The sequence below is a fragment of the Venturia canescens genome, chromosome 7 (genome assembly GCF_019457755.1).
Source record: "Venturia canescens isolate UGA chromosome 7, ASM1945775v1, whole genome shotgun sequence".
Lineage (NCBI taxonomy): Eukaryota > Metazoa > Arthropoda > Insecta > Hymenoptera > Ichneumonidae > Venturia > Venturia canescens.
The window spans coordinates 16,837,893-16,859,062 of record NC_057427.1 but is presented as its reverse complement, the minus strand read 5'-3'; the positions used below and the strand labels follow the sequence as shown (position 1 = coordinate 16,859,062).

The 21,170-nt window shown below is 34.9% G+C and overlaps 2 protein-coding genes and 1 long non-coding RNA gene across 4 annotated transcripts in view; 2 read left to right on the top strand and 1 right to left on the bottom strand.

The window, feature by feature from the left end:
- Positions 1-1,950: 1,950 nt before the first annotated feature.
- betaggt-II (geranylgeranyl transferase type-2 subunit beta) lies at positions 1,951-4,560 on the top strand. Of its 2 annotated transcripts, none has more exons than XM_043422929.1 (6): positions 1,951-2,090; positions 2,556-2,657; positions 2,739-3,095; positions 3,178-3,322; positions 3,682-3,842; positions 4,040-4,560. In XM_043422929.1, the coding sequence occupies exons 1-6, from the start codon at positions 2,088-2,090 to the stop codon at positions 4,250-4,252; spliced, it is 981 nt and encodes a 326-aa protein (XP_043278864.1). In that variant the 5' UTR covers positions 1,951-2,087; the 3' UTR covers positions 4,253-4,560. The 2 variants fall into 2 exon arrangements, with proteins under 2 accessions (XP_043278864.1, XP_043278863.1); XM_043422928.1 differs by having other exon boundaries at positions 3,667-3,842.
- On the bottom strand, positions 2,084-5,873 carry LOC122412935 (uncharacterized). Its single transcript, XR_006261459.1, has 3 exons — positions 5,703-5,873; positions 3,596-3,849; positions 2,084-2,430 (listed from the first exon to the last, which is right to left on the bottom strand). It is a non-coding gene; the product is annotated as an uncharacterized lncRNA (long non-coding RNA).
- A 24-nt stretch (positions 5,874-5,897) lies between these two features.
- The window catches only part of LOC122412933 (uncharacterized), a 49,642-nt gene continuing 34,369 nt past the window's right edge, over positions 5,898-21,170 (top strand). Inside the window, exon 1 of the mRNA XM_043422927.1 lies at positions 5,898-6,721. Coding sequence (XP_043278862.1) covers positions 6,577-6,721 — 145 coding nt within the window. The 5' untranslated portion in view covers positions 5,898-6,576. The remainder of the gene's footprint in view (positions 6,722-21,170) is intronic.

The window sequence follows — 21,170 nt, the reverse complement described above, 5'->3', positions numbered from 1 at the left end:
GTATTTAAAACTTCGACAAATTTATGAATACGTACATTTTTGCTGATAACTGCTCCAAAAACCACTTAACGACATTAATATTACGTGACAGGTCGTCTGTTTTGCACTCCAACAGCAGTTCAAGAAAAATCCGCGAGGCGTCGCATGCTTATAGTGTGGATCGCCAATAGACAACCTTTTCTGTGTGTTGAAGCGTAGCCCGGATAGTTCCGTCAAAAAAGTTACTCGCGATGTCAGATCAAAAATACTTTCAGAATAAATTTTACGAAAGCAAATGATATTTTTGTACTATATCTGTTGGCACCGAGTACGTATATAGGGTCTTTTACAAAGTTATCGATTACGATGCGAGCAAATTAATTAACCCTTTTAATATGCAGACGGTACATAACTTTTAGTTGGGGCTGTCGTAGGGGATCGACCTTAACGAAGAACGATCCGCTCTTCATTGATTGACCAAAAACTTTTTATTTAATGGAAAAATTTACGTCATTTGGCAAAACATTTTTCATCAATTGGTAAATTTCCATCAATTGGCAATACATTTTTCATTAGTTGCCAATAATTTCCATAATTGATAATATTTCCACAAATTTGAACTATTCAATCAATTGAGAATCGACTACCGGTAACTTCCGAATTCTCAAGCATTTTGCAATATCCCCTTACTAAGAAATTACTTGAAAATTACTAATTTTTCAAGTAATTAACAATATTGTTCTTCTTGATTCTAATTTTCGGACCATTAATAATAACTATCAAAATTAGTGACAGAAAAAATTTCTTTCGACATGAGTATATGAACCGGCAATTTCCCGGATGCTATGGTTTTCTTATAGCAGCGCGACAAACGAGAGGAGATCAGCTGATACTTTGAATGTGTAAAGCACAGGGTTTTACGTTGCTGGAGATTACAATACATATTAGTATTTTCGATTACGAACATTCATAATCGTTGATTCAACAATTTTTGACAGGCGCGAAAGCTCTTTAAATCCACGATTCCGCCGCCATGGCGGTCAGTTCCACCAAAGACATTGATTTTATTACTATATATATCCGTACACAAACGACAATGCGACGCGAGTGGCCGTTCCTCGAACCCGGGTTCCCGACATTTTCACGGACGTTTTTCTAACAGGCGCCCAATACGGAGATTGGACTCCTTCCCTATAGTCTCCTTAAATCTGAGTTTAAACGGCCTAGGTCGATAGCCTACGGGACATAAAAAAGAATAACTACGGCGCCCAATGTATAAGCATAGGAAAATATCCCCCACTTTGATCCATCCCCACCCTGCTTCTAACAAAACCTTATTAACTCATCAACTCATCAATTGGATTGGAGGTTAGGTTTTTATTTGCGTGTCAATTGATTGGAGGTTAAATTTTTTTCAAACTGTTTATTCCCGCCATAAGATTTCATGATTTTACCGTGAAAATATACATGGTCAATGCTATTGGAAATAACCTTTGATTCTTCTCATCCTTCAAGCTTCGCACCTGCGTCGACTTCGCTCATGTATCCCATGTATATACGACTACAAACTGATTAATGATTAATGCTGCGATTTGAAAAAAAGACAGTATTTAAAACCCACTGCCGATACTCTGAGCACAGTTGAGAGCAATTTTTGGGTATATATACGACTACGTTCTATAATTCTATAATTCAGATAATTCATAAAATGAAAAAAGGATATGTGTGGGCATGCCCGTTTCAATGATGAAAAAATAGGGAATCAGGGAATCTATCAAACCCGAGAGGAATGCTGAAAAGAGAAATTTTAACTTTTTAGCATCGGTCGATAGTATATCGGCACGATATTTTTCTACTATAGCCTATAGTCTTTTAGTGGCGCCACGTGTTTTGAAGCTTGTTAGATGATGGTTGGATGCAGTTGGATGGGTTGGATGTTTTTTCAGGTTTTTTTTTTATATTCTCGGTTTCGAGAATTCAATGCATTCACTGCGAAGTAGAGTGAGCGTTTTTCCTACATTTTCGAGCTGAAAATAATCATTTTTTTATAAAGTTCATTATTGCCAGCACAGAAGGGTATATTAATTGAACGTACACATCCATCAAATATGGTAAGGTGAAGGTTATGTCGAAAACCGATGAAAAAACAAAGTATTTTGTATTGTATTCGATTTCGGAATTTTAACATTTTTGCACCAAACTTAGTAAAACATTCGAAATGTCGTTTGTGTAAATGCCGCCAAAGATACTTGAAATATACATTTTTTACGTCAATATCATTTATCAAGATATTTGAGTGTCGTAAAAATAGCTCAAAATAAGGATATTCAACTATGCTTTGTTATCTGTCATGTAACTTTAATGTATCTCAAAAAGATTCATACATGAAAAAATATCCAACTGTTGACCGAAATAAAAATGATGATTCATGAATCGAATTCAGTTTGGCTCCTGTAAAAAACAGAAAATCTTCAGTTAATGATTGAATTAATGCATGAGTATTAAAATGGATGAAGAAATACTTCAACAGCTATACTACTAAAAACTAGAAATAAATTTTTTTATGTAATCTACAGTCGGTGCTCAAGGATGTTGAATTACCCCAAACAATACCAAAATTATTACTGGATAAACACAGTGACTACATAGTATCTTATGGGACGAACAAAGATGATTACGTAGGTATTATGAGTAGCAAATACTGTATAAATCCATATGAAATTCATCGCAATTATTTAACTTTGGAAAAACCGTGGCAGATTTATTTCATGACAGAACATCTTCGGGTTTCTGGTATCTTCTGGAGTTTGACAGCTCTAGATGTGATGGGTGAATTGGATCGTATGAGCAAAGACGAAGTTCTCGAATTTATAGCAAAGTGTCAAAATCCATGTGGTGGAATAAGCCCTAGTATCAATCATGATCCCCACTTGTTATATACACTCAGTGCAGTTCAAGTACTTTGCATTTATAATGCTCTTCATGTCATTGATGTTGAAAAAGTTGTTGACTGGATTCGGGAGAGGCAACAACCTGATGGAAGTTTCACAGGCGATATTTGGGGAGAAGTCGATACTAGATTTTCTTTCTGTGCCATTGCTACGCTTTCGCTTCTAGTAAGCTTGCAGATTGCTAAATTTTATTACATTTGTTCAATTTTTACTACTATTTTTTACAATTGTTATTTTCCATCATCAGAGTCGCCTGGATGCCATAGACGTTGAGAAAGCTGTTGAATTTGTAATCAGTTGCATGAATTTTGATGGAGGATTTGGTTCAAAGCCAGGATCTGAAAGTCATGCAGGATTAATATATTGCTGCCTCGGACTTCTTTCAATCACTGGTAAATATTTTTTCTTTGTATTCAACCCTTACTCGGAATACAGTGTAAAATTAATGGTCTTAACATTAAAAAAACAAAAAAAGTCCACCGCCAGCCTTGTTGCGTTCCTATATACATAGTTTATAGTTTGTTTTAGTAAAATTTGAAGCTCTTTCAAAGCATAAATTTTGTGAAAATTGTAGACTACAAAAACAAGAGAGCTGAAATGATCAATTAGAATTAAATCATCAGAATTTATTGAAGTATGTTATTTTTTCAAAAATAAAAACTTACTTGAGAAGTTGGAGTAACGATGTGAGAATTATTGATACACCCGGATCAGAACCATGTTGAATTTTGTTAAGGACGATTACATTTAGTCGATGCCGATAGACTTGGTTGGTGGTTGTGTGAGAGACAACTGCCATCAGGTGGTTTAAATGGAAGGCCCGAGAAGTTGCCTGATGTGTGTTATTCCTGGTGGGTTTTATCATCGTTGACGATTCTCGGTCGACTCCATTGGATAAACAAGGAACGTTTGGTACGTCCTGATTCAGAATAATTATAATTTCATAACTAAAGGAGATTCTGTTGTTTCTCGCCGTTTATAAAAAATTCAATTCGTTAGTCTTTGACTATAAATATGGTGTAAAAAACTTTCAAGGAAAATTAAAAATTGTGAACAACTCTCGAAGTTTTATCAGACGTACAAATTAACAATATTTTTTTAAATTCCAGGTTAAATTCATATTAGCGTGTCAGGATGCAGAGGCTGGTGGTTTCAGCGATCGACCGGGTGACATGGTCGATCCATTTCACACTCTCTTCGGACTCGGTGCTATTTCCTTACTTGAGGCTAATTCAGTACTAAAACCGATAAATCCTACATACTGCATGCCCGAATATGTCATAAAACGTTTGGGCCTGAAACCTATGCGGCTCGACCGATGATCCGCTCACGTCAATTATAATGTTCTTTCTCAAAAACCCGAAATACTAAAATTTTATATCTAAGAAACATTAAAGGATGAATCTTTAAAATATTCTTACGTGAAAAATTTGAGTAATATTGTTCGAAATTTATCATTTGTCTCGTTAACCATTTGATGAAACACTGAAAATGATTCAACGAGTGGAATCATAATATATTCAAGAATTTAATTTATAATAAAAATTGAAGTAAGCTTTGTCAAGAAAAATTGTAGTCAAAGCTTTTTTTTAGCTGGTATCAGAAAATGGAATATATTAATTAGTGTCAACGATATTTTTCTCATTTTCGAATATTCCTCTTGTTTCCTCTCAGTTGGCAACAAACCAATTTCAGTGGAAAAATGGAATATCTTCTTCAATCAATTATGTTTTAATTACCTGGCGGTGCTTTCTCCAAGCAGTTCATAGCTCCGTGTCCTCACACCATTTATTTTAGTATCATTAATTGCAATCAGTGCGGAAAATCTCGAACAGATCTTTCTCGATTCTGCTTCTCATAGGATGCGCTTTCCATTAATTTTTTGTCGAGATAATTACTAGCTATTCGCGCTCATCGACAATCGTCCATCGACCATCCTCAAATCTTTTTGGAAAATATTACAAAAGTCGAGCGGAAATTCAACGTGAGTTCTTATTAGATTCAATAGCAGAATGCTATACAATACCACTTATAGCTTACAGTTCCAAATTTCTCCGAACTCGTTTTCGGCGACTTAAGAGATATATCATAACACGATTATACTCATGTTATGCTCTCGTTGACTTTAAAGCTAGTGCGAGCAATGAAATATCACCGAAAAGATTTCGCATGACTCTCGATGGGCGACGACAGTCGGGTGCAATAGTTTTTCAAAAATATCAAAAAAATAATCCGAAATGTAGAAATGAGAAAAAACGTTGAACGAATAAAATTTTTATATACGAATAAATACTTTCATAACGAACGAATAAATATTTTCATATATGCTTTTTTATCAGTTTCAAACAGTTTTAGTTTAAATGAATGAAAACTTTTTTCTGCTCTATTTCCGTATTCAAATGTATAATATTTTAGTTTTCTTAGTCTTCTACCTATGGCACATGTTCCTCTGTGATTGATTTTATAGATTATGGAAAAAAAAAGAAAAAAAAACGATAGAAAATTTTTCAATTACATTCGAAAAGTTGCTGAAAACCGAAATGAGAAAAAAGCTAGAGGAAAACTAGCTACAGTATAAAGACGATAAATAGAAATAATTAATTTAAAAAATAAGAAAAGGAAAGAGAACTGTGCATATTGAATATTTGTGTAGGATAAAAAAATTAGCGAGTTTTGCTGGTTTTGCCCCCCCCCCCCCCCCCCCTCTCCGTAGAAACGCGCGAGAAGCTTGAAGCACCTGTTGCACGTTCACGTATTCTCGATACCTAGTACCTGTTTCACTTTGCTTGCACGCCCGATCGTCGGAATCTGTTGTCTTGCTCGGTATACATATATTCTCCCACTCCCTCTACCTCCTCCCTCCTCTGACCCCGTACGGGCCCAACGGGCCAAGCACGCGAACGTCGCGAACCGCGAACGACAAGCCAGCCGCAGCCCGAAGCCCGAGTGGCATGGAAATTCAGTACGACGTACGGTGTCCTCCGGTGCACCAGCTCCGACGACATTACGTCGGTGGCTTGTGAAACACGAGTTTTATTCCGTTACCTATTTGAAAAACAAAGTAAACACACGTGATTATAATTCACTGGGGAGAAAAGAAAAAAATTTATATTTGGAAAATAATAAGCAGCGTTTATCAGTTTGCCAACAACTCCAGAACAATAATCATTGAAAATATTTGATATGTTAATAGATCGATGGTTATAATCATGGTTTACAATTGGCAAGGCTGAAAATCATGGTGGATATTATTTGAGCAGAATGTACGTTTGTTCCTGGTGATCCCTGGTGCAAGAGTGAACAGTAATTAATTGAAGAAATAATATTTTGCATAGAAGGGATACACCGCTTGTTGGATGGATACATAGAAGGGATACAGATGGAAAAATCCGGATCCACTGAAAAATTGCGAATATTTCATTCTCCTGTCAAAGATATCTTTACGTAGGCAAATGCGTGTGCGAGTGTTTAAAAAGCAAACCTATATTTTCTGGTGTGAAAAATAACGAAAGAAATATAGTCATGCTCTGGTTCATAACTATTAATAGTTTAACGCAAAATTTTAACGCGTAAATTTATCGCGAGTGCAACAAATCATTTTGTGCTTCAATTAGTCCGGAGAAGAAATTGTATTATACTAGAGAAAATGAATGGAGAAGGAGTTATGAACACGCAGGATAGCTGTTACGGCGGCGCGAGCATTGCGGGGGCTGTGATTGGCACTTTTCTCACCACGGTTTTTCTTCTTCTCGTTGCAGCTATAGTTTACAGACAATGGCGTCGTCATAAGGGTAAGTCTTTTCTATTTTGCTTGATCACTTTTTTCTTCATTATTATTCTCATTTATATATGAGACATTCCACGCAATTTCACCTAGGCCATGATCCCGACCATTTTCAATTTTCCTCATTTTTTTTTTTTTTATAAAACAGTGCCCCATGAAAGGAGTATGCCACCAATTTTTACATCTTTATTTCTTTTCTGTCGAGCGTTATAATTTTCGAAAAATGTGGGTTTTTGAAGTTCTGAAAACCTTTAAACCCTGATAATTCCTGAACTAATTGAGATATCAACAAATATCGAAATTAATTATTTTTTCAATTTCCTTACGTCATAAATATTCATCGTTGTTCTGTACATTTTGAAAAGTAAAAGGAATCCCAAAAAATAGTAATCGGTGTTGGCGTTAAATTTTTGCAATTTCCCTAACGGCTTGACTATATAACGTCAGTAGCAAACGCGTGTTTTCTCGACGATAAATCTCGATGCGTTTCATGATGAATTATAATTATTAATATTAAATATAAAAGTTTTTAGTGTATCAACAAGACAGATTTTTTTCAAGTCCGATTTGAAATTTTTACGCTGATACAGGCCGCGGTGCATCATCGATCACATTTCCAAGATTTATTAAATCCTAGACAATCATACACGAAAACAAAAAAAATATCGTTTACTTTGAAAAATAACGGGGAAATGTTTCGGTTTGCCCTAACAATCCAACTTTAAACTTTGTAACAATAGGTCTGTTCGCGCTGGCTAAACTTTCTGCACTATTCTATATATATATAGTGATATCGCAACCCACAAAATTGCTGCAGAATAGTGCAGAAAGTTCAGCCAGCGCGAACAGACCTAATGAAATATCGAAACAACGCGTAGATTGACTGACAGACACGTGACGTGATTTTCTAAGGTGTGAAAATATTTTTTTATTTCTCCTGCTAAATAGTTTGTCATGTCACTTTGCAAGAAATTGCCGGAAAAGAGCTGTCAATTCGATCTTCTTACTACGTATTTAAAAAACCGCTCCATTTTTATATTCTCTTTTTCGGAAATAGTTTATCGTAAAAGAACTTGATTTTTCTTTCGGTTTCCAAAGCGTTTAGTTACGAAACGATGCTTGCAGGTCCAGTGCATTTTTCAACGGGGATGAAAACGTCCTCAGACTTTTTCTACCTGCTCGAATCCATAATAATAATAATAACAACACGAACGTCGAGGATTCCTCGGTGGCATTTCCCATACTCCCTTTCCCTTGGCGACCTCGGTCGATGGAATTCAAGACATTTCCAGTTCTTGCTTTCGGTTTTCGACTCCCAAATACTCATTCTTGCCGGCGATACCGGATGAAAAAATATCGTTAGTCAAATTGGCCTCGTTAGAAGAATAGACGAGATTCAACCGAATATCTGACACCAAATTTTCGCAGATTTGCCTTATCAATGAAAATGCGTAGAGCCATAATGAAAAATTATTCGTTGCGTTTTAACATAAAAATTATTTTCCATCTACTGGATCTTCGTTTCAGTTATATAATTGTTTTTTTTTGCATTTGAGTCAAAATGCGCACTCGGCTGATTGAACCGGGCGGGCCTTTTCACGTTTTATTTCTCTATTTTGCGTCGGAGTTTTTTTTTTTTGCAATACGGTCAAGATGCAAAGATGACTACTGAAGTTTGTGGAAGAATTTATTTTTCTATTGCGTCGCGACGAAGGTCTCTGCGAACAGACGAGTGTGTTGTTTGCGTGTGTACGTATTATGACTACGTTATACATATATAACTTCCCCACTCTGTTTTTTTTTTCCCACTTGTAGCGTCACGTCAGGTGCGTGACCTTCGTTCGAAGCGGCATGTGATCTTTCAACGATGCCAAGAAAATCTTCGTCCTCGATGTGCTCTTCGAGTCAAATCACTCACCCGTGCATGCTTCAATATATTTACAAAGCAATTGCATTTTTATCTCATGGACTATTTAGCGCTCTGGCTCGACGGAAAACGCATATATTTAAATCAATTACAATTTTAATCGTCACGGATTTATATTACAATACTCGAGCAAATTCAAAATGAAAATATGTTATCGATTCGTTTTCGACGAAATACAATTTATTACTTTATTGATAAATGATTAATCGAGTATAGTAAAAAAAAATATTTCATCAATTCGTTTATGCTTTTCAATGGAGTTGAAAGAATTCGAATGGAGTGAAAATGGGATGACCAAAGTTTCAAGGAGCAGCGAGTTTGCTGATAGAATCAATGAATGATCGAAGCATCGTTCTTATCGACTGGATTTAATTAACGGAAATTAACGGGAACGACAAAGGGCGAATTATTGGTCGCTGTGACATTAGAGAGAGTGAACGAAAAATCAAGAAAACTGTGTTAATCGATAAACATTTGGCCAATTTGTTCGAGCGGTAAGCTGCACTTATCTGGCGTGCATTGAGCACACAAAAGAGTATTACGATAACAGCCGAGATATTTGCAGAAACATATTCATTTGCCGTAAATATTTTTACGAGCCGAAATGAAAGTGCATCAAAATATAAAATGGTTTTAGAACAGGTTTTTGTCCTGGAGTGTTGGAATAGTTAAAATCATTCACTTTTTTATGACTTGATATTTTATTGAAAGCTACAGAGAGAAAAAATGGCACGTTTGTTTGCTGGAGACTTTCGGCTCGAAAACAGGTCTCCGAAAATACGAGTGTTTATACGCTATTTTTTCATTGCACTCTAATTTTTCTTCCAAGATCAAAGATTACGGTAGAGCTATTGTCGAGATTCGCGCTTATGTCATACTTACACGCACGATGAAATAACGCGTCGTCGTTCGAAGTAAAGAGTTAGACTCTTATACCGCGAGGATAAGAACGATCGAATGGGCGCACGAGATGAAATTCCCCGATTGCATCAGAAATGCAATCCGGCTTTCGTTAGGCTCCGATCGCTTTTATAATTTTATCACCGGTCTCGTTGTCCGTTTTCAAAGTTTGATTTTCTCCGACTTTTAGTGGATATCGGGGCAACCGGGCAATCTGGCAAAAACATGTATTCCCATCAAAATTTTATCTTTTATATTTTATTCGCATATTTGTTTATTTTTCTTTTTTTATGCCCTTATGAACCGATGACTGCTTCTTGAAAAAAGCAAGCGAGGTGTACTAAAACTTGCATTGGGAAAAGGGGGGGGGGGGGGGTTGCCTCAAAAAATAGTAGTACATTGTGTACCAAGGAGATAAAGAACTTCTAGGAGTTAAAAGTGCTTCTTTCTCTGTCGAGTACCCCTCGCTACTACTGTTTTCGAAAGTTGTATTGTAAAACGTGGTATGTTATATAAAATTTTTTTTTTTGGAAATCGATAAAAATCAGAGTATCTATCATTATGTTTGGAAGCAAGAAATAGACGGAGCTTCTCAAATTTTTGAAACGTACGGAATTTTTTTAAGTAACTTATTTTGCCCCGACCTCCCCTACTTCGTTTTTTTTATGAACTTCGTTTTTTTTTACGGAATAAAATTGACGTTGTATCGAATGCAAAGACGAAGAATGAATTTCCGAATTGTCAAGTTCTCAACTCTCTTTTCGATACTCACAGTCTGATAAAGGTGTAATTCTATATTGAACTCTTGTAGACCGCACTCAACAGATAAACCGTGCGCGCAGTTTGGCCTGGTGAGCTGCGCGTCAAGTGATTCCCACATGCGTAATACTTGCTCATCTCTCATTTCCACGTGTCCCCGAGGTCCGGTTATCAACAAAATTTGACTCCTTTATTTCTCTTCCGAGCCTCTATGAATGTTTTTATATTATTATAAGACCCGAGATATGAGAAATCCTGTATACACGATAATAAAAAGTCCGCGAATGTACATATATTTATTTATATGACGTGTGTTGCATACATACAAACAAACCCATGTGAATCTTGTTTTTACTTCTTGTTTTTCACCGGTTTTTATTCCTCGTTTCAATGCAATATTGCAGCCAAAATTATACCCCCGTGGGCTGTATGCGCGCCCATTATTTTTTCTCGCGAGTCTTTAATATTTGAAACGTTCATTGCAGAAGATTATTCAGATACTTTTTATCAAAGTTTTCCCGCGAAAATAGCGCAAGTCCATTGAAACGGATTACCCACGAGTCTTGTACGGAGATCTCAAAACAGTTGGGTTTTTGCCGTCACCGAAGCGAGCTGCAACTTACTCAATGAGAAGGAAGTGGAGGAGTGATAAGTGCAGTAAAAGAATAGCATTGGAAGAGGAAACGCCGAAGTTGTCAGGGAAAAAACACTGCTGATATGCGCGAATCGTCGTGGGTGAAAGTTTCATATGAATTTTCACGAGTAGAAAATGAATGTTTCAGTTTTCCCTCCGATTTTTTGAATTTTTTAATAATTTGACCGAAAATCTATTCGATGTTCAATTACAAATTGAACAAAATGCGCGATTGAAATAAAATCCCATGAGCTATTATATAATTCGATGAACCGACAAAAAACTTATTATTTAAAATTCAAGAAAACTTGGTTTTTCCATATTCACGAATAAGCTTTTTTCACGTAATTTTCAATACGTTTGATGCTTACAAACGCATCAAACGTCTTTCGCAAGTATAATGATAAATAATCAGTGATATTTTAGAAGAATAAACATGGAAGAAATTTCGTGATGTGATGCTGTATCGCCAGATTTTAAAAGAATAACCCGCACCGCTTTTTCTTTTTCACCTTTCAACTGAAGTAAGGAATTCCTTTTCTATATATGCTACGTGTACGTATATAGTACATATAAGTAGGTAGGTGTATACATATATGATAATCGGTAGACACGATAGCCCGAGAGTTTCTTTTCCGCTCTCTCTCTCTCTCTCTCTCGTCTCCTCTTTCCCCCGGGCTCGAGAAATGAATTCTTCGCGTGTCCGAAATGCACACCGGCCTCAACGGTGCATGAATGCACAGGAGGCTCGAGTACGTTAGCTCGAGTCGTTGCATGCGGCAACGACTCGTTTGTAGCGCATACAATGCGTGCATCGGTCGTACTATGTACAACATATTTATACAGTATTGCGAATATACATTTTTTATTCACTTCAAGATCTATTTGGAGTATATTTTGGCACCGCATTTACAAAAATATTGAAAGACACGTCCAATGAACGCATCGTATAATCTGCTTGTTTTCTATATCGTTACAAGACAAGTATTGGAATTGCGGCAAGGCTTAGAATTGAAAAAAGATTTATGGAATTAATCATTTGTTAATAACATTTGGTCACGAATAAGTAAATGAATTACAACAAAAACGAACTGACAAATTTGAATAATCATAAGATTGAATAGCGGAAAACCGTTTCGAGTGAAAATTGAACAAAAAAAATTCAAATTACCAAAAAATGTAATACGAAACATTTCTCCATGATGGGACCGGCGGCAAAAGATCTTGAATTGATCGAAGTTTTTTTGAAAATTTATTGAAAAACATCAAAATAGATAATCAGTTTGAAAACAGATATTTTCTGCTTTGAATTAAGAAAAAAAAATATGCACAATCGTCTTACACAAACCAATTGCGCGGAAACGGCGGGCAAAAAAAATCGAAAAAATTTGAGAGTTTCTCATACAATGTAAAAATATGAGAAAAAAAATGTAATGAAATCAAAGAGGGTCGAGTTAAAAAGTGACCGACTATTTTAGTTAGGCCTAAATTTTAATGCTGCAAGTAATTTAGATGGAATTTTTTATTTAATTGTATTTTATTTATTTTTAATTTTATATGAATTTTTGTCACTTTACAAAATAATTACAGATTTGTATTATTGTTAATATAATATTTTTTCAAGATTTGTGAAATTTTTTTCGAATTGTTCTGTTGAAATTATTTACAGTTGGTTTCATAATTTTTTTTATGAAATTTTTTTTACATTTTTCGTGATATGGTCAGGAAACAAGGAACCATCAATGTATTTGTCCCAACCTTTTTTTCCCTAAGGGAATTTTCGAAGTTTTATATCACGACTTTTTTTCTCTAAAGTTCCTCAATCTTGTTTTGTTGTGTATTTTATTTTGATCGAAATTTTCCAAATTACCAATAAATACTTAGCCTCAAAGCGATATCATAAATTTTAGTGCTGCATGTAACGTAAATGGAAACTGTTCCAATTCATTTTTGAATCATTATTTATCTGTCAGAATAAAATTAGGAGGATGGGGCATCAGTTTTTAAAATGTTTACAAGTAAGGTCTTCGGGTGCTATAGGATGTAATATATTTGATATTTTTTCACAATTTGAAATAATGTTCATTGCGAAGTTTGAGAGTTTTAGTTTACGTTTTTTGAGGTTTAATGCGAAAACAGGCAATCATCAATGTACTTGGCCGAATTTTTTTTCATCGAGAAGGGATTTTTATCAAATCTTTTTTCTACGGTAGTTATAAACGATATGGAATGTTTTTCAATAAGGTTTCTTAAAGTTTTTGAATGTTTTCATGTGATGTTTAAAAAAATTTCTCCAATGATTTTCGTCAAGTTTTGTGGATTTTATAACGAATTTGATATTCTCCGTATGTTTGAAGTGATCCCCTCAATTATTCAACGATTTCGAATGTTTCCACTATTTGGTGAAATTGAAATCATTCTCCATAAGGTTCATGATTTTTGTCCATCATCGTTGAATTTGTTTCCCGTATTTATAAACTAGGGAAAAAAAAGGTTGGGACAAGTACATTGATGGTCCCTCGTTTGCTGATAATTCCACCCATAAAAAAAACTTTAAAAAAAAATACAGAACAATTCGAAAAAAATTTTACAAATCTTGAAAAAACATTATCTTTAAAAAAAAAGTAATCTGTATCTATTTTTCTAAGTGTCAAAAGAATCAAATAACAAGTAAAAAATAAAAAATCGAAAAATCGGTCTTGACATCATTTTGGAAACCGATGCCTCATTCTTCTTATTAGATTCGGACAGCTAAATCAACTGAAAAAAATTCCATCTAATTTACGTGCGGCATTAAAATTTATTATATTAATTCGAGGCCAAGTATTTTCTAATGAATTGAAAAAAGTTACCACTTGAATTACGTGCAGCATTAAAATTTATGATATCAATCGGTGGACAAGTATTTTATTAGTAACTCCAAATTTTGACATTATTAAATTCTTTTAAGAAGCTTTCAAATCCAAAAAAATCACATAAAAGCTAGTCATATGTTACTCTATGGTGGCAGAGACTTATAAGAAAATCGACTCTTCTCAGACTTTCAGGATCCTCTGGTATTATTCACAAAATTCGACGTCGATTGGATCGATACAAATTATGTTTAAATATGTGTTAAAAGTACTTGTCCGGCCCATCACTATTCATTCAATAAAGAATCAATCATAAAAAAACGAAATGGCACGGCAGAATCTCGTTAAAAGTTTGTTGAAATGCGATTCATTATTAATTTAATGTTCTTAATAATATTATAGGTTAGTTCTTATTCCGAATGGAACTCGTTCGCTGGAAGAATAAGTGGGAAGTAAAAAGTGCCGTCATCGAATGTAAACTGCAGAGTTATTTTGGAAGCTTGAACATATACATTATGTACAATTTTTTTCATTTATCGATGCACAATAATATCCCTTCTATATTGCGGAATAATTTGTTTCCGTTTTTTATTAAATTAGTGCAATTAAGTAGAAATTACTTGAAGATAATTCTCTCAATTCCCTCTGCATGAATACTTGTGATCCATCAGTTCTAGACAAGCCCTGACTTTTATTTGGATAAACAATTTAAACGGAAAGTGATGGGCCGGACAAGTACTTTTAACACATATTTAAACATAATTTGTATCGATCCAATCGACGTCGAATTTTGTGAATAATACCAGAGGATCCTGAAAGTCTGAGAAGAGTCGATTTTCTTATAAGTCTCTGCCACCATAGAGTAACATATGACTAGCTTTTATGTGATTTTTTTGGATTTGAAAGCTTCTTAAAAGAATTTAATAATGTCAAAATTTGGAGTTACTAATAAAATACTTGTCCACCGATTGATATCATAAATTTTAATGCTGCACGTAATTCAAGTGGTAACTTTTTTCAATTCATTAGAAAATACTTGGCCTCGAATTAATATAATAAATTTTAATGCCGCACGTAAATTAGATGGAATTTTTTTCAGTTGATTTAGCTGTCCGAATCTAATAAGAAGAATGAGGCATCGGTTTCCAAAATGATGTCAAGACCGATTTTTCGATTTTTTATTTTTTACTTGTTATTTGATTCTTTTGACACTTAGAAAAATAGATACAGATTACTTTTTTTTTAAAGATAATGTTTTTTCAAGATTTGTAAAATTTTTTTCGAATTGTTCTGTATTTTTTTTTAAAGTTTTTTTTATGGGTGGAATTATCAGCAAACGAGGGACCATCAATGTACTTGTCCCAACCTTTTTTTTCCCTAGGGGAAGTTTATGGTTTGATATCACGTCTTTTTTCTCAAAAGATCCTTATTTATGTTCAGTTGACTGTAAGATTTTAGTTTAAATTTCTATGAATTGTTTATAATTTTTAGCGTATAACGTTGGTTTTCACGAAAAAAGACCTATTTTTCGTCGAAATTGTACTGAAAATATTTCGATAGAGGTTTAGTCTTGGACTTTTGTGATTTTTCTCCTTGTCTTCTAATATGTTTCGTCCATTGGGAACTCAAGAGCATGGAGCAATGCGTGTTGCGGGCCGAGATATGATTTTCGGTTGATAACGTTCGGAAAAAGAAAGGAAAAGAGGAAAGATAGATCAAATTCAAGACACAACAAATCCAACAGAATTGGCCCTTTTTAAATGTTGCTTTTGCATTCTGAATCTAGACATTTTCGTGTCATTCAAAACGTGTCCCTGACGAAATATATTTCCAAAGTTTGCAAGTGGCCGCTGAGATCCAATTATCCAGTTTGATAGTTGCTGAAAAAAGGCACCCGGAAACATTTATTATGTCAGAACTCAAAGAAGCAAAAAAAACTGAGCGTACTTAATTCAACAGAGCAACCGAATTCAAAGACGTTTAAGGTATCTCCATTTGTTTTGGCGAAAAACAATTTCAGGAGAATTCATTAATGAATTTAAAAGTTTAAAAACTCAGAATGAAATAGAAAACGGAAAATTTAGGAATTTAGAGAAGCTGAAGACGTTTGTGATGAATTTTTGAGATTACATGTTACGGTTGGAGTAAAGAATTTAAATGATTGGCACACATGCTGCGACACAAAAATATGAAAGTTTGGAGGTATTCGCTTCATACCGCAGTAATACAAACTTCAATAGTATTTAAAAAGAAATACTTTAAAACTTACTAAACCAAGTTCTATTACTCATTCTCATAATCAAAGATAGGGGGTGATACTTAACACACATATTTATGCACAGAAATTTCAGAGTTCGCAGGTATCTGCTGCGATTCAATGTATCTGCGCAATAAATTTTGAAGACAGCAATTTAAAATCTATCCATAAATGAGCAGCTGAAGACTTCTGTGATGAGTGTTTACTTCATATATATGTTACAGTTAGTTTTAAAAAGTAAAATGCGTGACACAGTATATCAATTTTAGAATTCGCAGATTTTTGCTGTATTTCAATAATCCAAATCTATAGTATTATAGAGAGAAGTTGGTAAAAGTCATGATGTTATGTTGAAATTACATAGCGAACATTGGATTCAGAAATTCTGTATGTTCCCATGGATGTTAGCAGGCATTATATTTGATCGCATCCAAAACTGAGCAACTGTAGACTTAGCGTAATGAATCTTTTCACTAATAATTCCACATTTGTAGTTTGCAAAGTGAGAATACTCAATATTACCATAATTAAAGATAGGAGGTGATACTTAGCACATATATTTATCCACAGAAATTTTAAAGTTCGCAGCTATCTGCTGCAATTCAATGTATCTGCGCAATGAGTTTGGAAAACAGCAATTTCAAATCAAATTTCAAAGCATAAATGAGCAACTGAAGACTTTTCTAATGAATTTTTCACTTCATATTTATGTTGCAGTGAGAGTCAAAAAGTAAAATGAATGGCAAAGTATATAAATTTTATAGTTTGCAGATTTTTGCTGTATTTCAATGATCCAAATCTATATAGTATTATAGTGAAAAGTTGTTCAAAGTCATGATGTTCCATTAAAATGACATAGCGCATATAACATTTAGAAATTCTGTAGGTTTCCATGATGTTGGCAGGCATTATACTCAATCGCATCCAAAACTGAGCAACTGTAGACTTATCGTAATGAATGTTTTCACCAATAATTCCCCATTTGCAGTTTGCAGAATAGGAATACTCAACATACGAGTTATTTCATAAGTATTGTTGTCAAAATTTGTGTTTGCCTACCGCATTCCGAAGATTCAACTTTTCATACTATCAGCAAAAAAAACATCCAAAGACTTTTTGGAACAAGTTTCAAAATTTATTACTCGACAGACCAGGTGGAAAAAGTATAACTGCACTTATATCAACACCAGAAACTGTTTTGAGAATCAGATATACAAAATGTGCGATTGATGATCATAGTCGGAAACCACTTGAATTACGTTACCACAATCAGCATGAAGAAATATTAGACAATCATAGGACACATATTAGGAAACCAATTAATAATATGTATCCATCCGCTGCAAACCGATGGAGTCAAAACAAGGATCGGATAGAGCAGAGCCAAACTCAATAGGAAGCAAAATATGGGAATATTCAAAAATAATGATGACACAAGAAATAAATTAGAAAACATTTATTCAATTGAAGTTTCTAACATCATACTAACAGTTCCGTGTGTTTTTGTTTTATTAATTATTTATCAACCATGTCATTTCAGATCAAAAAGAAAATTTGAGGTTATAGGTTGACACACGTTTTTCCTCACAACTTTGAACTTTTAGAACTCTTTTCGATTAACTGATTTGACTTAGAAAGTTTATATTATTTACCAACTATACGGACGTTCGTTACATTTGTCGCGCCTTCGTAACGTCAAACGCCGGCTGATTCGTTAACACACAACTATCAAAGCGAACTCGTATACATAATCTAATTACACACATGACATATAACCATGCTTTAACTGACGATATATTTACACTGGACAATATCCCTCGCACACTGGTTCAATTGAAGGAATTAATACTTATTTCCAATCGAACGAAATAATAAAATCTGCATCACCCAAAAACACACGGATCACAGACTAGATTTACGCGGCCGCTTTTATACCGGTTTAATTCACTAAAAGACCGGTTTTCTTAATATTATGACACCACATCACTATTTTTACTAAAATAATAAATATTATGCACTCTACTAAACAACAAACATTTTTTAAAATTGAATTTAGACCACACTTTATTATGTCGAAACTACGTTTGTTCATGATGCTATCAAAAACTGACAGATGGTTGTACATATATACGTTGACGAAGTCTGAGCGTGGTTACGTTCATGGAGTGTGACCGTGGATACGTTTATGGAGTTTAAACGTGGTCTGTCAGATGGAGTGAGCCAATCAGAATGCGTTGAGATACAACTCTACTACCACTAACTCACGTCAAAACGCGTATACGTATACGTCGAACTCGTAATGTGTCAGTAACTTTTGCATAATCTTGAGCCCGTGCAAAGTTTTTTCTCAACAATTACGCCACCGATCATGCTCATTTTGGGCGGAATCGAAAGAGAATTTATTAATTAATCTCCAGTTCAATTTTCAAAGTCTCAGATGACTTATGAGTTTCGTATTTGAATAATATGACATGCCAATTTTACCCCCACCACGGCGAATCGTTTTATTCAGAGAAAGTATACTCGGCGAGAGCCTCAGGCCAGCAGACGACAGAGCTGTCAATGTACTTGTCCCGAGACTCTACCGAGTCTCTTGAACCAATTTTCACTAACCATTTTCATTTATTAATTAGAGTCCGCACACAACAGCACTTTGGGGATCATAACCTCACCTGTCAAAATGACGTTCAGTATGAAAACAAGTCTCGGGTGGTTTCGGATGTGCGTATCGATGTATTGATATCTTATAACCTATATTCACAAATGATATAAATGATAAACTTATTTTCAGTCAAACGAATTAATGAAATCTTAAAAAGTTTCGTTGACATGCACCGCGTATTTTTTTATTTTATTCTTTTTCACACACCAGACTACATTTACGCGCCTGCTTTTATACGGGTTTAGTTTAGCATTCCACAGGTTTTAGTACTATGCACTTCGTTAGATGACGAAAGTTTTTTTTATATATTCCACACAGTGTTAGACGGCCTAAAATGGCGAACAGGCATTCTGTATAACGCATATATAGATATACAGAATGCCGGTTCGCTATTTTAGGCCTTCTAACACTTGAGCCTCACCCGCGGTCGGCCTAGCAGCTGAAGGAGCCGACATCGTTGAGCCAATCAGAATGCGTAGAGGCAACAACTCTACTACCACTAACTACGTCAAAACGCGTATACGTATACGTCGAACTCGTGATGTGTCAGTAACTTTTGCATAATCTTGAGCCCGTGCAAAGTTTTTTCTCAGCAATTACGCCACCGATCGTGTTGATTTTGGGCGCAATCTAAAGAGAATTTCTTAATTAGCTGAAAGTTCGATTTTCAAAGCCTCAGATGACTCATAACTTCGGTAATTCAAAAAAATCACTTGCCAATTTTACCCCCACCACGGCGAATCGTTTTATTCAGAGAAAGTATACTCGGCGAGAGCCTCGGGCCAGCAGACGACAGGGCTGTCAATGTACTTGTCCCGAGACTCTACCGAGTCTCTTGATTTGTTTTTCATTTTTTTGTTGAATTCATTGTTAATAAAAAAGAACATGAAGAATTTTCACTAAAACAATTTTTTTTTGAGAGAGAAAGAGAGCACATATAATGTTCTCTAAGTCCAACAGAATTGGCTGTTGTTAGATATACATATAGTAACGCTTTTTCCCAGATTGAGCGACAAATTAACGCATTTCTCTTGCTGTTGAGCGCTAGTCGAGGATTTCTCCTCGTCAACATTTTTCAACAATCAAACAAAAGTAATAGGTTCGAGAATCGACCAGACTAGCAGAGTTTTCCAATATTCTCGGTAGAGGGGTGTGAGTTTTTCGGAGGAAAATAATAACGCGGAAAATGTAAGAGCTGGGATTACAAAATATGATTTATTATAAAAGAAAATAAGAAACAAATATAATTTTAGATATTTTCCAAAATTTCAATCAGTAGTTCATTCAATATAAAATTTTGTTAACAAATGTTATCTCCGTTAAATATTTGCTCTCGGATATAATTCAGGACGATAATAATTCACACTTTAATAAAACGAAATTAATTTCGCTTACGAAATGACGATAAATAAGTTCTCGGTGACAGAACACAAAAATACGGTAATTCTCAATTTAAGACTCTGGTCCGGATGTCAATTTTCAATTTAACGAATTCCTCTCGGCAATTCTATTAATTTCACAACGATAAGAAAAATACAATTGATGAAAAAACAAGCTAAAAAGGACGTTAAAATTCAATTCGCTCGTGTGATAAAGTAACCAAACGATATCGTTCAAGTATTCGATATTTCACCGATTTACAAGTTTGCGCGCAAAATAATACAAAACGAGACTAAAATATGAACGAGACAACGGCTCACCGCAATGATTTCAGAAAACGTAACTCCGGCAATTATCTTTGGAATCACTATTCGACTTCGGGGCGTTGGCTTCTCGACAGGAAAATTTGAGGCTCAAGAGAATACGTCCTTCCTCGTTGTGGTCCGGATTTCGAGTAACGAGATCGATTCGAAATTTCATAACGCGGTTTCTTGAGACCTAACCTCCCAACCCTTAGCCTACTCGTTTGATCCCCATTCTAGCGATTTCTTCGAAAATATTCGAGGTGGGTTCGCATAATAATCAAATAAGCTGTTTGAGAATATTCAATGTTTACAAATTTCAAATTCCGAGGTTGGATTTCGATGCTGTAGATGCACCGCAAGTTCGACGATTCAGGGTGAGGGCTTCGAGTTAGCGTCCCACCGCTCGATATTTTGAAACTCGTACTCGATGACCAACGAGATCTACGATGAAATGACGGACGATTTTCTACTTTTGAACTGCCCAATTCTCTGCTCTCGCTTCTTCTTTAGAGTCGCGTCACTCGTTCATAAAAAAATATTTAAATTGGAACAAAAAAAAATTCAAAATAAAATTTACAAAAATGGTTACGTTATCGCCTGAGACTTTTCGATATTATTTGTTCGAGAGGAATTCACACACAACGTCGAAAGACGTATTCCCCCGAGCCATTTCGGTCGAATTATACATTTTTAGTGATGAGCGAAATTGCCACGCCACAATATATATTGCATTCTGAATCTAGAAATTTTTATCTCATTTAAAAATGTGCTTCCAACGAC

Excerpts from the sequence above, each read along its gene's own strand:
- betaggt-II (XM_043422928.1), top strand. Across the intron at positions 3,096-3,177 it reads TTGCTACGCTTTCGCTTCTA|AGTCGCCTGGATGCCATAGA; the intron begins GTAAGCTTGCAG and ends TTCCATCATCAG. Across the intron at positions 3,843-4,039 it reads GGATAAACAAGGAACGTTTG|GTTAAATTCATATTAGCGTG; the intron begins GTACGTCCTGAT and ends TTTAAATTCCAG.